The sequence below is a fragment of the Etheostoma cragini genome, chromosome 22 (genome assembly GCF_013103735.1).
Source record: "Etheostoma cragini isolate CJK2018 chromosome 22, CSU_Ecrag_1.0, whole genome shotgun sequence".
In the NCBI taxonomy this organism is placed as follows: Eukaryota; Metazoa; Chordata; class Actinopteri; order Perciformes; family Percidae; genus Etheostoma; species Etheostoma cragini.
In genome coordinates, this window is record NC_048428.1 from 459657 (window position 1) to 475992 (window position 16336).

At 42.2% G+C, this 16336-nt stretch overlaps 1 protein-coding gene across 1 annotated transcript in view; it reads right to left on the reverse strand.

The window, feature by feature from the left end:
• Positions 1–16336, reverse strand: part of cubn (cubilin (intrinsic factor-cobalamin receptor)) — a 74372-nt gene that overhangs the window by 44858 nt on the left and 13178 nt on the right. The window contains exons 11-27 of the mRNA XM_034862168.1: positions 16188–16312; positions 15379–15571; positions 14557–14675; positions 13672–13906; positions 12722–12903; positions 11234–11396; positions 9900–10090; positions 9307–9463; positions 8566–8741; positions 7925–8090; positions 5429–5654; positions 4920–5050; positions 4092–4281; positions 3053–3213; positions 1686–1867; positions 862–1018; positions 416–606 (exon numbers count right to left, since the gene is read on the reverse strand). Of these exons, the coding sequence (XP_034718059.1) occupies positions 416–606; positions 862–1018; positions 1686–1867; positions 3053–3213; positions 4092–4281; positions 4920–5050; positions 5429–5654; positions 7925–8090; positions 8566–8741; positions 9307–9463; positions 9900–10090; positions 11234–11396; positions 12722–12903; positions 13672–13906; positions 14557–14675; positions 15379–15571; positions 16188–16312 (2945 nt within the window). The remainder of the gene's footprint in view (positions 1–415; positions 607–861; positions 1019–1685; positions 1868–3052; positions 3214–4091; positions 4282–4919; positions 5051–5428; positions 5655–7924; positions 8091–8565; positions 8742–9306; positions 9464–9899; positions 10091–11233; positions 11397–12721; positions 12904–13671; positions 13907–14556; positions 14676–15378; positions 15572–16187; positions 16313–16336) is intronic.

The following is a 16336-nucleotide window of genomic DNA, read 5'->3' on the forward strand; positions in this document are numbered from 1 at the left end:
GATGGCGTTGCATAGTCTGTCCACCAGAGGACGCTCTACAACGTCCCTGTTAGTGATGGCGTTGCATAGTCTGTCCCCGAGAGGACGCTCTACAACGTCCCTGTTAGTGATGTTGTTGCATAGTCTGTCCCCAAGAGGACGCTCTACTACGTCCCTGTTAGTGATGGCGTTGCATAGTCTGTCCCCAGGAGGACGCTCTACTACGTCCCTGTTAGTGATGATGTTGCATAGTCTGTCCACCAGAGGATACATTTATATGATTTTTAAGGCCAATAGTGCTATTAAAAATCCAATTTTCCAATATCTGTCGAGCTCTACCATACTCCCAACATGGATGGATTACAGTGCATTGCTTGACTAGGTAATATGTATCAATGGTTGATGAGAACAGCCTAAATAGTGTGCATCTGTGTACCTTGACGTAGTCATAGACACAGGAACTGGAGGTGGCCTCCAGCTGGAAGGAGGTGAAGGTGTAGTTGACTGTGTTTCCACTGCTGGCTTGGATGGTCCAGCTGCACTCCGAGTAGGCTGGGTAGTCGTTGGGAAAGTTCAGTGACTCCAGTACTCCACTGTGTCGGCCTGAGATGAGCACACCGCGGCAATCTGAAAACAAACACCAACAGAAATCTTTGTATTTACCTGTTATGTCTGAAAATTTGAAATACAAAAATGGATATTATGCTTGAATAAATTAAACCACAGTTAACTGGCAGTAGCTAGTAGATCTGGTAACTAGACCTACTCTACGTGTCTTCCAATAGCTCTTCTTATGAATTGATACTACAAAAATACTGAATTAAATTGAATTGACTGTGTGTGTGTGTGTGTGTGTGTGTGTGTGTGTGAGGGTGTTTTTACTGGAGGTGTACGATGCCAGGAAGCCTCCTGCGCTGACGCTGATGTCAGTGCGTAGCTTGACGTAGAGATGATTGCTGGTGGAGTTGATGGAGCTCGGCAGATTACTGCCACACAACTTGGCCAGCTCTGGAGAACTGCTGCTGTTACCATCATACACCTGAACCAACACACACACGCACACACACACACGCACAATCACACACACAAACACAAACACGCACATGCACACAAACACAAACACGCACGCAGGCAAACACACACCCACACACACACATAAACAGTCACCCACATGCACACACACACACAAACAGTTACACACATGGACGCACATGCACAAATGCACACACACATACACAGTCAAGCATAGATACATACACACGCATATACAGTCACACACATGCACACATGCACACACATGCACACATGCACACACATGCACACACACACATACACAGTTAAGCATACATACATACACACATATATTGAGTCACGCACATGCATGCACATGTACACACACACATACACATACACAGTTAAGCATACATACATACACACATATATTGAGTCACGCACATGCATGCACATGTATACACACACACACACAGAATGTAGTGTAGCAACAAGAACAATGACTTAAGTGATTGTTTGATTGCATTAGCAGATAGATAAGGAAGAAACCAAATGCAACAGATTTTGGAGGTTCTGGTGGCTCAGTAAATATATGAGGTCATATTTATAATTCATGTTGTGAGTTGTAAGTTTTGTGTTCTTTAAAAACAAACTGCACATTGCACACCACAAAAACTGTGAGGTACACTACTCACCGCCAGGTAATCAAAAGAGCAGGTGGAGCTGGACTCCAGGTGAAAATCTGAGAAGGAGAGGAGGAGCTGGCTGCCCTGGGTGGTCCGGATGGTCCAGTAGCACTCAGCGTTAGGGTGGTAGGGCAAGGGGTAGTTAGGGGAGGAAAACCCTCCGGACGCAGTGGTCAGCATCCCGCCGCAGCCTTGGGAGTAGGATCATGTGCGTGCATGTGAGCAGGTACAGGGTAAAAAACAACCAAATTAAAAGCGGTGTAGAGTGCATGCTTGATATAGCTTGGACAGTGTTTGTTAGAGGGGAACCATGCCTCCAAGCATAAACTGACTTATTTTGATTTTGCAAGTAATGCCTCCCATTCTCTAGAAGACTTTGAAACAACTCTAAAAGACTAGTCTGACACCACATCTAAAGAAAACCATCTCACATCTAACGTTGAAGACTGTCATACCATGTAAAGACTGGGGATATTGCAGGGTCACACATTGCAAGACTACAACTAGATTTATTTTGAAAGATTTACCAGAGCCAGCTAGCTACTGCTAGCGTTAGCTGGGGAAGTTTGTAGATGTTCTGTTCTGCCATACATGCAGATGGATGTCTCCAGTATTTAACTTCACTACCAAGACTTCAAACTAAGGATAATATCAAACACGTTTGATTTTGTCTGAATGTCCAGATGGGAGAGAGACTGACCGGGAATGAGTTTTACGACCCCACACCAAATGACGGAGATGCCGGGACTCTAGCAAGACTCTCAGGATTTCATTCTGATGTTGGAAATTAGTTTGAGACAGAGGTGTCGTTTAAAACGTTGTAAGATATTCAGGTTATACATTTGATTTAGAGTGGATTACCTAGCATGCACACTAGAGATGTTCAGATTCCATTTTTGCCTCCCCGATACATATTCCGATGCCTGAACCTGCTGTTAAATGTCAGGCATATAGCCGATACTTTTAATCCAAAGTCACTTACAGTTGCTATTTTGTTGCTATATTGCAATTGGCATTATGACTGCAGGAATGTCCACATGTCCAAAACACAAACAATGAACACTGTAGAACTTTCTTTTATTATCCATTTTGAAAGTGAGTTATAACAGAAAAAGAATGTAAATAACCTATTTTGAAGTAGATATTCTTCAGGGCTAAATTGCATGGTTTTGAATCTGTGCATAAACTCCAGCTCTCGCCAAAACCAATGCCAGCATTCTAGGCGGTATGGGAACATCTCTGATATACAGCCAACTGACATGAACGGTTTGTTGCCCATGCTTGTTCAGCAAGTCAAGAGGTAACATAAGAAATGTCCATGCTCGTAATTTGGAAAGAGACGCTATGGAAAACAATAATAAACAGTGCCCACTCACCAGTCTGTGTGCCATCCCAGTGGGCAGTGAATCCACGATACGTGATGGCGCTATCCGAGCGGAATCTAACCCAAAGACGATTGCTATGGGAGACCAGAACTGGAGGCCCTTGGGAGGCACAGAACCTACCAATCAAGGGAGATGTCTCGTAGCCCCCGTCCCTGAAAAAGATGGTAGAAGTTCAGAATGGAAGGGGCTACATTGAGTAAATAAAGACAACAGGTAATTATTGTCTCCAAGTCTGCGTGGTTCCCTGCAACACTAAATCGGCTGTCACGTCTTCAGACATTAACGTTGTCTTTGGACAGGAAACGTGATCACGATCATTGCGATTTAGATGTGTGGGAAAATCTGAATGAAAAACTGATTTACTTTTCCTGCAGCTAGACTCTTTGAAATCAGTCCATCCCTATACTGTAAATGGACTGTTCTTATGTTGCGCTTTTCTACTCAAAACTCTCTTACATAGTACAGGAACCATTCACACACATTCATACACTGTGGCCAAGGTCCCACCTGCTCATCAGATAAACACACATATACACTCCGATGGGGAAGCATCGGGGGCAACTCGGGGTTCAGTGTCTGGCCCAAGGACCGATCGAACCACCAACCTTCCGATTGTCCGGCGACTTGTCTGCCCTTGAGCCACAGTTGGATTCATGTTAAGACCTAACAATAATTTGGATCCCCCCCTTCATTGAATATGAGGATGCCCTTGTTGAAGCTTCTTTTTTTAAGCAACATCACGCAGGCATTATACTTTTACCATCTAGATGCTCTGCTTGGCAGGCTGTCCTTTTAAATGACTCGATGAAAGCCCAGGAATGTCAGGGTCAGCCAATCAGAGGCAGAGTTTGGGCATGCCTGTATCTTATCAAAGATGTATGTATCAAAAAATGCCTGTATCAAAAAATATGCTTTTTTGGTCCAATGGACCATTTTTGTTGGACAATCGGAGCTTTGGAATTAAAGCTAGAGGAATAATAGAATAGCATCCCAAAGATAATCAGATTCTCCAACTTTGTTTGATCCTTACCTGATCTCTACAAAGTCAAAGCTGCATGAAGGAGGGGAGCCCTCCAGCTGAAAGTCGCTGAAGTTCAGCATGATCTGCATGTTGACTTCCACAATGATCTTGAAGATGCAGTCTCTGTTGTTAGGGTAGTTGTCAGGGAAGTTGGGTGAACTGAAGGAGCCGGTAGAGGAGGTGAAAGTCTCACCACAGTCTGATGGGGGGGGGGAGAGAGAGAGAGAGAGAAAGAAAGAGAGAGAGATTTAACTCATGGTCTTTTTATTAACTGGGCAACTTTGTTTGTTCTTCTGGGTAGAAATTTAAAATTAATTTTCTTTTCAACATTTTGATATTCTTTTCTGACACATTTGTTGCTTTTCCCCAACCCAACATCTTGATGTGGGTCTGGCTTGTCAGGTTGCGTTTGTGTCACTTTTATCCAATTCCTTTTGGCCACTTTTGTCCAATGTTTTTGTTGATTTGTTCTGCGCCTTTTGATAATTTTATGTTTTTTACCCACATTTTTCAAGCTTTTTCAACATTTTTGTCACTTTTTTTCTCTCAAATGCTATTATATTGAATAATACACCCAAATTCAATGAAAGTAACGGACTGATCATTTATTGTACTTGCGAAGAGCATTGCAGGGAACCATCCAGGTTATGTAAAAACTGCATAAAAAGTCAGAGATTGATGAACATCAAGCTAGACCCTCAAGGTCTACTAACTGTACGTACACACCGCCGCCGCCGCTGTAGTTGATCCTGAGCCTGTGTGTTGTAGTCTTATTGTTCAGGGCTAGTCTGAAATATATCCACAAAAAAGTGGAAAACCTGAACATCTTCTATGTACCTGTGGTGGCATCGATTGAGACATATCTGGCAGAGAATCCCTCGGTTCCCAAACTTGAGTCCGACACAAACAGCAGTGTGAGCATGCTGTCAGTGCTGGTGATGGATGGAGGCACTGAGCGGCCACAGTACCTGCAAAGAACACACATCTCTTATGAACTCACCATATTAACCAAACACAAACAGTACAAGTGTGTGTGTGTGTGTGTGGGGGGGGGGAGGGGTCTGGGTATGTGTGTGAAAACAAAGCAGTGGAGCAGAGGAATTAAAACATTATGCTCTGATTGTTTGTTGGCGGTTATGTTCTAAAGCACAAATAAACACACACAGGCAGAATTTGATGTTTTATTATAAATGAGACTAGCCAACAATATACAGGCCTAAGTACAACTGAAATGATCAGACATTGATTGTCGTGTTCAAAGTGAATTCAGAGCTTCATCCTGTGTGTGTGTGTGTGTGTGTGTGTGTGTGTGTGTGTGTGTGTGTGTGTGTGTGTGCGTCATGTACCTGCCAATCTTGTTTCCTGTCTGCACAGTGCCATTGTCGTACACCTCCACGTAATCATAGTAACAGTCGGTGTGGTACTCCAGGTTGAAGGAGTCAAACGACAGGCGAACCAGGTTGCCAGGGGCAACGCTGATGTACCAGGTACAGTTAGCACCATGGGGGTAGTTGTTGGGGTGGCCAGGGCTCGTGATGGTGCCAGAAGGACTGGTCAGGGTATCCCCACAGCCTGGTACAGGACAAACAGGACAACTGGTCAACTTTAGAGAGTTGTAGACTTTTGAAAAAGCAGTGCCACTGGCATGTAGATACATTTGTATTTTTGTAGATTCTTGGCATTAATAGCAAGAAGAACATGGTCCAGTGTGCATGTTTCAGCATATTTACCATGCATAATTCAATCTCTTTAATCTATAAAGCAAAACTCCCCACCTGCTGCCTGCCAACACCTTTGTTGCCATTTTCAACATACTATTTGATGATAATTTTGGTGAGAGAATCACAACCTCATGGCATGTACAGGGAAATGGAGTGAAACTCCAAAGTGCAAATATAAGGATTTTGATTAAAGTTGGAGGACGTACTGTACATTTATTATATTTCAACTAGAGGTTTCCCGAAGGTACTGCATGTTTAAAACTGTGAAATGTGTAAGGTAAAAGCTGTCACTGTCTCTGGAACTGTGAAACAGTGTGTTTGTGCTGTGTGGCTTTTAAAGTGTTAAAGAATGTGTATTTTTGCTTCCTTCTTTTTTCATTTTTGCTGAGGAGAAAGACTCTTCCATCTAAAATCTCCTTGTATGCTTTGAAAGACAGCCTGCAGTAGTGTAAACTAGAGTTACAAGATAGACTGAGCTACATTTATGTCATCACTTACCTCTATGTAATGCATATAAAAACACACTCAGATCAGGAGTCCAGTCAGTAGGGGGATGCACGTTTATTTTTGGTATAACGGGATGTCGGGTAAATCAACTTTTGGGCCATTGGGAAATATTTTGGGACAATGAGTCATGGAGACAGTGGCACAGCACCCTAAATTCTACACCTCTATTTCATCCTTACTTGATCTTGACAAACTCAAAGTTGCAAGAAAGAGGGGAGCCCTTCGGTCCAAGTTTGCAAGCTCTCAGCCAGATCTCGTGTTCTTCTATGATGAATGGCGCTCACTACTGGATTTGTCTTTCAGTGGTTATCTTCGGTCAGACTCAAAGATGACTCTTTGAGATGAGCCATCTACATTAAGATTTCTTTAGCCCGTGTGTTGTCCTCATGGGTCAGAAATGGACAAAAATGTGACATATTTCTCCCTTTTTCCGACCTTTGTTTTCACTAAAACCACCTATGTACCACTAGTTTTACAGTACCTGTTGGAATTCAAGGTCAGTAACCCTCATTTATATAAAATTATATCTAATATTTGAGTTAAAAAAGAAGAAATAAGGAATTATTTTGACTAAAAGTTAAGACTAGAGGAACGTACAGATGAGTTTTGTCAGGAATGAAAGTTATCAATTGTATTTTCAAAGAGCGTTGGATGGAATCCAATCCATTTTTTTGTGGTAATTTGATTAAAAAGAAACCCATATTTTAGATATAGACATTTTTTAAAGAGGTCAGATTTGACCCGAGGACACCAGGAGGGTAAAACGCTGTAAGACGCTGTGCTTCTTGCTGATTGATGTTATACTTGCCCCAGCAGGATTGACAAATCAACCAGGCACACTGTTAAATATACTAAAGTGCATTTCAAATTAAAATGATCAGAATGGAACTAAACAAGACCGCAAAAAACCCGAATCAAACCACATTAAAAAATGTGAAAGCCGAAAGAAGTGTCATCCCCCATCTCTCTCTTCCTTTCAAGTCTATCCAATGTCACTTCATTATAAAGGAAAAAGCCCCCCAAAAAAGAATCTTTAACCCTTGTGTTGTCTTCCCGTCAAAATTGAAAATCAACACTTTTGTTGACGCTTTTTGTCAATGTTTTTAACTTTTTCTCATGTGTTTCTCCTTTTTTTCAACACTTTTGATGCTGTTTCCCAATGTTTGTCCCTTTTGATGTTTAACACTACGTAACACTAACTTATTAAATTTTGTTTTACAGTTAGTTTTGGAATTTATAGTCAAGAAATCTAATTTTTAGGAAATTATACGTAATGTTTGAGTTAGAAAATCAGTAATTAGGAATTATTGAGACTAAAATGAAAGGAATGGATGTTGATGATAATCACAGACTGGAATATGTCAACTTTTACTCAACACTATTTCAAAACCACTTGTGGAATCAATCGTGTTATTTTGGGAATTAAAAAGAACACTGATATAGGACAACTGGTCAATTTGACCCGAGGACAACATGAGGGTCAAAAGCTGTGTGCTACAACAGTTTGTTACTATTAGAGGAGATGTGTTTCTAGCCTACGGTAGGAAGGCAATCAGAGGTTTAAATCTTCTAAATCTAAATCATCTAAATGCTTAATATCGGTACTTCTCTCACCCTCCAAGGCAGAGTCATAGGCTGCTTCAAAGCCATTGTTGCTCACAGAGGCGTCTGTCTTAAAGCGGATGTACATAGATCTCTGAGTGGACTGGAGCCGGGGGGGGATCTCAACACCACAAAATGTCCCCAGCAGAGGAGAACTGGACGTGGAGCCATCCCTCACCTGGAGGAAGGAGGAAACATGCACCTTTAGAACTGATCATCTCCATCCATTCATGCATCTATCCATCCACCTCCATCCACCCAGTTCTCTCCATCTGTCCATCCATCTCCATCTATTCATGTACAGTATTTCCATCCATCCATCCATCTATCCATCCACCCATCCATCCACTCATTCATTCACCTATCTCCATCCATCCATCTCTATCCGTCCATCCATTTATCCACCCCTCCCTCCCTCCCTCCCTCCATCCATTTCACTGCTTCTCCATCCATCCATCCATCTATATATACTGCATATACTGTATATACTGTATATACTGTATATACTGTATATACAGTATATATATAAATAATTAATTGTCAGTATGCCAAATGTACAGTATGTACACGGAGACACCACCCAGATCAACAATAAATAAGTATTAATAATAGTTAGAAGAAGAAGAAGAATGCTGTGGCTGTTTTCCGTCTACCTCAACTGAGTCAAAACTGCAGGAGCCTCCCTCCACGTCAAATGACAGGAAGTTGAGGGTGACCACATAGCCCTCTGGCTGGTTGATGACCCACTCGCAGACCTTGTTGTGGGGATAGGCATTGGGGTGGTAGGGAGAGCGGAACTGCCCGGTCCCGGACAAAGTACCTCCACAACCTGGGCAGAGAAGGGTTAATGGATGGTTGGTGGCAAATGGAATGAACACTGATTCGACTTCATTGTTCATTCAAATCTTTGCCCGGATCTGGGATAACCCCTTAATCATGGTTTAGTGGTGCTTTCTTCAGTAAAGCTGAGCTGTTTCCCTGGGGGGCATAACAGAGAGTTAGAGCTACGCTAGAGTAGAACTAGAGTTTAGATCTAGGGTTAGAGCTACACTAGAGTAGAACTAGAGTGTAGATCTAGGGTTAGAGCTACACTAGAGTAGAACTAGAGTTTAGATCTAGGGTTAGAGCTACACTAGAGTAGAACTAGAGTTTAGATCTAGGGTTAGATCTACACTAGAGTAGAACTAGAGTGTAGATCTACGGTTAGATCTACACTAGTCCGTAACCATGACTCTAACCCCCATACCTGGGGTATGAAGGTTTTAGTCCATGATTATCTTCCATTGGCATCAGCCCGATCAGACATGCAATTTTCTAAAAACAAGTATCACAGAACAAGAGACACACAAACATGAAGTCATATCCCCCATGTGTGTAAATGTGTGGAGTCTCACCAACGGTGTAGACCGCCCTGAAACCAGCCTGGCTGATCGAGGCGTCGGACCTGAAACGAATCCACAGGAGGTTGGAGGAGGACAGAATGGGAGCCGGCAGGGAGCTCCCACAGTACCTCCCTATCAGAGGATCAGTTTCCATTCCACCATCACGAACCTGGAAAGAAAGAGGAAGGAAAGGTAGGTAAGAGGCTTAGAGTTTTAATGATGTCAACAAAAAATATGACAAACAATTGATGTTGTTGAATAACTATTTCTCACAATGAAAAAAAGACTAAAACTAAATAAAAAAGTAACCATTAAAAATGAGAACTTTGATGAAATGTATCACATTTTTGGGCAACACATAAAACAACTGAGTCAAAGATGGACGGACAATGGACGATGGACAAATAACAAATTCAAACCAGTTGAACTGGAAGGAAAGCATTACCAGAAAACACAAAGAAGTGGAAAAGTATGTTTAAAAAAAGTGATTTGGAAAAGCCAGTTGTGTCACCATGTTTTTGTAAGATATAGGGTTGCCGTTTTTATTTATTTAAGCAAAAGAAAGGAATCAGGATCTGTGTTTGTGAGCCATAAACAAGTCGTACCTCCACATAGTCAAAGGTGCAGCTGCTGTGGATCTCCAGGTTCATGTGGGTGAAGTTGAGGGCCACCTTCTCCCCCACTGGCAACCTGATCAGATAGATACACTGGCGGTTGTGGGCATAGTTGTTGGGCCAGTTGGGGGAGATGATGATGCCTTCGCTGTCAGTGAAGGTACCACCACAACCAGGGTCACCTAAGACACAACACAACCCTGTGTGAGCAGCTCCATTACATTTTAAATTACACAAAACATTATCACACAGTCACATTTACATGTAACATTTTGCATTCCAGTTTGATGCTTATAAAATGTGTGATAGCCCTAAAGATTCACACAAGTAGAAGTCTTTTAATTAAACTGACTGGTGACATTTACACATCAGATGAAATCTGTCTTTCTCTATTTGTTAGAGATGGCCAGATGAAGGGTCAATGACATTTTTCTTTATTCTCTGAGCTTATTAGATGGTTCTCTCTGTTTATTAAAGGGTTGAAAGCACACTGATTTGCCATTCCTTGATGGCCTGGAAATCCAGTAATGACTCGAGTAATGAAAGTGGCTCATCTTGAGGGGCGGCACCAAGCGTGCATTTAAATTCTCACTGCATGCAATTGGATAACACTATGATCAATCACAACAACCCAGAGGGTGACGTATCCAGAGCCCCGTATGCCTAGCTACCAGCAGAGCTAACTGAATCCTGAATCCTATATCAGATACACCGATGTGATTGGTGCAGTTCCCTTCATGGCCCTGCCTATATCAGATACACCGATGTGATTGGTGCAGTTCCCTTCATGGCCCTGCCTATATCAGATACATCGATGTGATTGGTGCAGCTCCCTTCATGGCCCTGCCTATATCAGATACACCGATGTGATAGGTGCAGCTCCCTTTATGGCCCTGCCTATATCAGATACACTGATGTGATTGGTGCAGTTCCCTTCATGGCCCTGCCTATATCAGATACACTGATGTGATAGGTGCAGCTCCCTTTATGGCCCTGCCTATATCAGATACACTGATGTGATTGGTGCAGATCGCCTCTGGACATAACTACTGTTTGGACCTTTATCCGTATTCGACAAGTCCTCATCTCAACTGTTCTAAAACCCAGTGCCTGAACCAGGAAATAAAGATGATAAAATACGAGAAAACACATAAGTCTTTAAACAACACTCAATAAAATCCCCTTCAATGGCAAGACTATTGACACATTTAAAGTGGGCCTGTCCGGTTATTCTGCTCCCAGGTTCTGAATAATATTCCAATAAATGTCCTTTGAGACAGATGCGTGTAGACAATTTGGTAAATCATGACAGGGTGGGTTCTTACTTGGTGATGTTGTGTATGTGATGTGGAAGCCTCGGTCAGAGACAATAAAGTCAGAGTGGAAGTGGATCCATGCAGCTGGACCGGTGGTCTCCAGGGGGGGAGGTGATGCAGTATTGCAGTACTTCCCCAGAAGTGGGTCTTCAGGTAGAAGACCGTCCCGGATCTACAATATTTGGCGATACAAGACAACAATTTAAAGGACAGTCAATTGCTAGAACTTGTATGTATTGTAGGCTTGTTCACTAGTGGCACACAGTGCACGAACCTGACGAAATAGCAAACATAGGAAACAACGGGCCAGTGTTACCGTAACTAGGTTCAGTAATGAGGAGCTAGAAATATTTAAAGGACTAAAAAAGGACTAAAAACATTTCTTTTTAGCAAAACCTTTGAGTTTTAACCTTGCACAATAATGTCATTTCACTATTTATATGTATTTTAAAACTGATGTTTTTATCTTGCCTTTATGATCTTACCTGTAGCACTTTGAGGTTTGTCTTAAATGTAAAGTGCATTACGAGTAAAATGTATTATTATTATTATTATTATTATAATTATAATTAATTGTTTCTTTATGACATGCAAGAAAAAAAGACCTAAGAGGGAAAAAAAAGTTTGAGAGAAAAAAAAATTTGAGAGAAAAGGTTTTCTTACTAATAGCAAAAAAAACTCTCTCCAAATGCATCTGCACTGAAAGCAAAATATAAAAATAAGTATCTCATAAAATGTTTTTTTCTATCAGTGTGGTAACTTTTTCTCTCAAATGTTTTTTCTCTCTCAGATCTTCTTTTTTCTTGCATGCAATAAAGCAAGGATTCTAGCTTCATAGAGTAATTGTTGGGCTTCAGCGAGGAAATATGGCAGATGCTAGATCATACTTGATACATGTGTTGATGTCAACACATGAGCATACTGCACAGGCAGCAACATTTGGGTCTCTCGTCCCGCTTTGCACCCGAAGACTGACTGCACAGACTATAGCTGAACTTAATCTACCATAATCACCAGTAGAGGCTTCCAAACCAAAGACATGTTCCAAAAGCAATGTCATCCGAAATTGAGGAGAAATGAACAACATTGGCATCCAAGATTACAGGTTTTCGTGACTTTAGCGTTTAGCGGTGGACTGACTGTATAGCAGCAAAATCACCAATACAGCTTCTAAACCAAAAACAACACAATTGAACACGTTCCAAAAGGAATGGGATGCATAATTGGGGAGAAATGATTAACAGTACCTGCCACCGAGATTCTATGTAAAATATTAAAACATAAAAAACGCAGTGAGGTCTCCTGACTGGTGTTTAAGCCCAGGTGTTGACGTTGACACGTGTGTTGGGTGCAATTTAGCATCAACTAAGAAATAGGTTTAAGAGATGATTTACAAGTACTGTTTTGATTAGACCCACACAATTTGGCTGTAGCAGCCAATCTATGATTGACCATGATTGTTTTATAAATGAGATGATCTCATCCAGCATTTCTCACCTCTAGGAAGTCAAAGTTGCAGTCAGGGTGCTGCTCCAGACTGAGAGTCCCGAATGCAAAGGTGATGAGCAAGCCGGGCTCCACCATCACTCTCCAATAACAGTCTCGGCTAGGTGGGTAGTTCCCAGGGTAACCAGGCGAGTTGATGTTGCCATAGGGGGCAGTTAGTTCACCTCCACACACTAAGAAGCAAAGGAGATTTCACGGGAAGGATGAACATTTATTTCACACTTTAAAAAACCTCTGTGAGCCGCACCTACAATATTTCACAAAGGAGGAAATTGTTTAATTGTTAACATTGTAATTATGTTCTCAGGGCTTAGTTTATATAGTAGGTAGGATTTTCCTAAAAACTAACGGATGGACTAATACAAACGTTATCCCTCTCACTCATTACTTATTACAAGTGATGGCCTAACGGAGCATCATGAAGCCACTAGATTGCGCTCTCAGCTCAGCAAAGGGTTGAAATCCCACTGAATTGACACAATGAAGGTCTGCATTCACCCATCTTCCAGCAATGGGGTAGCCTAGAAATCTAAACATTTTCTGGCTTGTCAGGCTAGCAATGTGGCATCTTCCTGCAAAATTGTGGGTGTGTTTAATCGTTCTTTTGAACATAAGCGCCGTAAAAGAAACATAAAAAACATTTTTTTTATCTCGGATTCACCTCTTGTTTGCCCTCTCTTCTTACGCTCACTCGACCCCTGCTGCACTCTCTCTAGCTCTCTCTCTCTCTCTGGCTCATTAAGCAAGGGAGAAGGGGCCATATTGGAAAACTACCAAAATAGAACACAATAATGGATTGTGTGTGTGTGTGTGCGTGTGTGTTCCCCTCTAAACCAGTCATTGTATGTCACAGGTGTGGGTACAAAAAGTTAAAACTACTTACTAACCTACTTTTTAAGGATTACTCATTAACCCGACCAAAACAGGTGAATCAACCCTACCTGGGTTCACGGACTGCCAAGCAACTGTGAAGCCACCAGCATTAAGAGTGTGGTCCGAGCGAAACCAGAAATATAGGGAGTTGTGGGAGCTGTAGAGCTCCTGTGGGTTATTGTGACCACAGTATTTCCCGATCATGTGAGCAGAGGCAGAGTCCCCGTCATGGATCTGAAGGAAGTCAAAGTTGCAGTTGGTGCTGCTCTCCAGATCAAAGAAAGGAAAGGTAATTCGCAGAATCTGGGGAAGAGAGAACAATGGATCCCTGTCAATCTTCTACATTTAAAACACAATCGCATCCACTAATGTAGCTCAGCGTAAATTCTTTCAGGATGACCTAACACTTAATCACTGCTGTCTTCCTCAATCAAATCAGCTGTTGAGGCGTTCACCAATCAGAATCGGCCACAAATTCCAAGGGCCAATCACAGCGTCACAACCTGGCTTTAAATCTGTTTCTCTCCTTGTTGGTGTCAGCTGTCAGATCAGGCAAAGCGTTTTTTTTTGTGTAAATTATATATAGAGTGTGGTCTAGGCCTACTCTATTTGTGAAGTGACTTGACATAACTCCTGTTGTGAAATGACACTATGATTAAAATTGAATTGAATTGATGGTTTGCCGCGAGACTCTGTTGTTTATGACCAAATTACAAACCAGCTTTGTGGCTACAGTGTGATGTGGATCATAGCATGGCTCCTGCATGCTCTACACAGGCGCCTTCCATTGCCTGGACCAAACACAGCGTTTACAGTAACAGTGTTGGACACAGGCAATGTGTGTGTCGTTGTAAGAAATGTAAGAAATAGAAACCTTTGGCCAATGTCCAGACCTGATTTAATGGACACTGCTGGAGTACAAGGAAAAGGGCTTCAGAGAGACTGCAACTGACCTTGTCTTGGTCAACGTGGATCACCCAGGCACAGCTGACCTGGTGATCGTACTCATCATGCCCCGGGGTGTTGGGATAACTGAAGGAGCCAGCAGGGCCGGACAGGTAGCCTCCACACACTGGAAACACACAACCAGTAGATTCAGACAAAAGAGATTACAGTTTATAGTCCCGGGGGTCTTCAACGTTTTTTTAGGCCAAGGGTAAAGCAGGGACCCGTTACTACATATACAGTATTTGACATATTAAATTTGGCAGGATGGATGAAAATGGATGAATCCATTTTCATATATTGTGTATACATCATGTTTATGATGAAGGCACAGTGTATACTTAAGCCTAAACTCTACCTTAGAGTTAACTTATTAATGTGTTGTAAATTAAATGTTTGTGTTGTTTTTTACCAATATGTCGATTAATCTTTGTTAATATGTTGGAGTCATGTGAATGTATATTTTCAGACATATTGTTATTTTTGTAAAAGAAAGCTTCCAAATAAATGTAAAATAATATATGTTTTGCCAGCCCCATTGCAGTAACTCTGAGGCCTTCCTTGGTCTCACGGACCGCTGTTAAAGATCTCTTCTCTATATCATTATATGAGTGATCATAAAATGTTTCATTATTTTAATCCCCTTAGCTCAGTCCCCACCTTCTGCTAACTAGCCCATCCAATGTTATCATTTTTTTCTGTGTCTCTGCACACCCACCCTACTTTCTCTTTATCTGGTCCTTGCAGTTTCTGCGTCTTTTGGCCCGTCCCTCCCAGCTTCTTCCCCTCTGCCTTCCTTCCTTTATCCCTCCGTATTGTCCTGCTCATACCTTGCTGTGGGGTCTGGCAGAGTGGGCCAGTCCACTGGGCGGTGCAAGTACATGTCACTCCATTTATGCCATCGGTGCAGGTTCCTCCGTTCTGACAGGGGTTGCTTAAGCACTCATTGATGTTCTGGTCACAGTTCACTCCTTGCCAGCCAGGGTTGCAAGTGCAGATGTAGCCAGGAGCCGAGATGGTGGCCTGTGACAGCAGGAGACATCATCAATTTGGTGTTATTAAGGGGTTTGATTCTGGATTTTCTGTTCTTGGAATATACTTAACACAAAAACAACGTAGGGTTTACACACACACACACACACACACACACACACACACACACACACACACACACACACACACACACACACACACACACACACACAGTTAGTGGGCTCATCTTCCTTCTTGGTTTTGTGCTTTTTATGAAATTTGTTGACTATAATAAAATCTGGAATATTAACAGCGTTATCCTTTAAAATGAGTGATTGCAAAAAAAGTTAGAGACAACATGTGTGTCATAATGTCCACACAGCACCCAAACCGAGTCCAAACAGCCATACACACCAACGTGCACACACACATCATAACATTCACACAAACACACACACATAAACACACCATACCACCCATGCAAGCACGAACACACGCACACAGATACACGTAGAAACACACACATACCAACACGTACACACACACACAGACACACACCAACACACACAACACCGACACACACCAGAGCACGTAAACACACACACACAAATACACACATAAACACAAGCACACCAACACATACAAATGCACACACACACGCACTCACCACACACTGTCCATTGACACAGGGGTTGTTGGTCTGACAGATGTTGCTGGTCTGGGTGCAACCACTTGGTCCATACCCGTTGCCTGTGTAGCCTGGAGGGCAGGTACATATAGGGAGGCTGGTGCCTGGAGGATGGGGGGGGGGGGGGG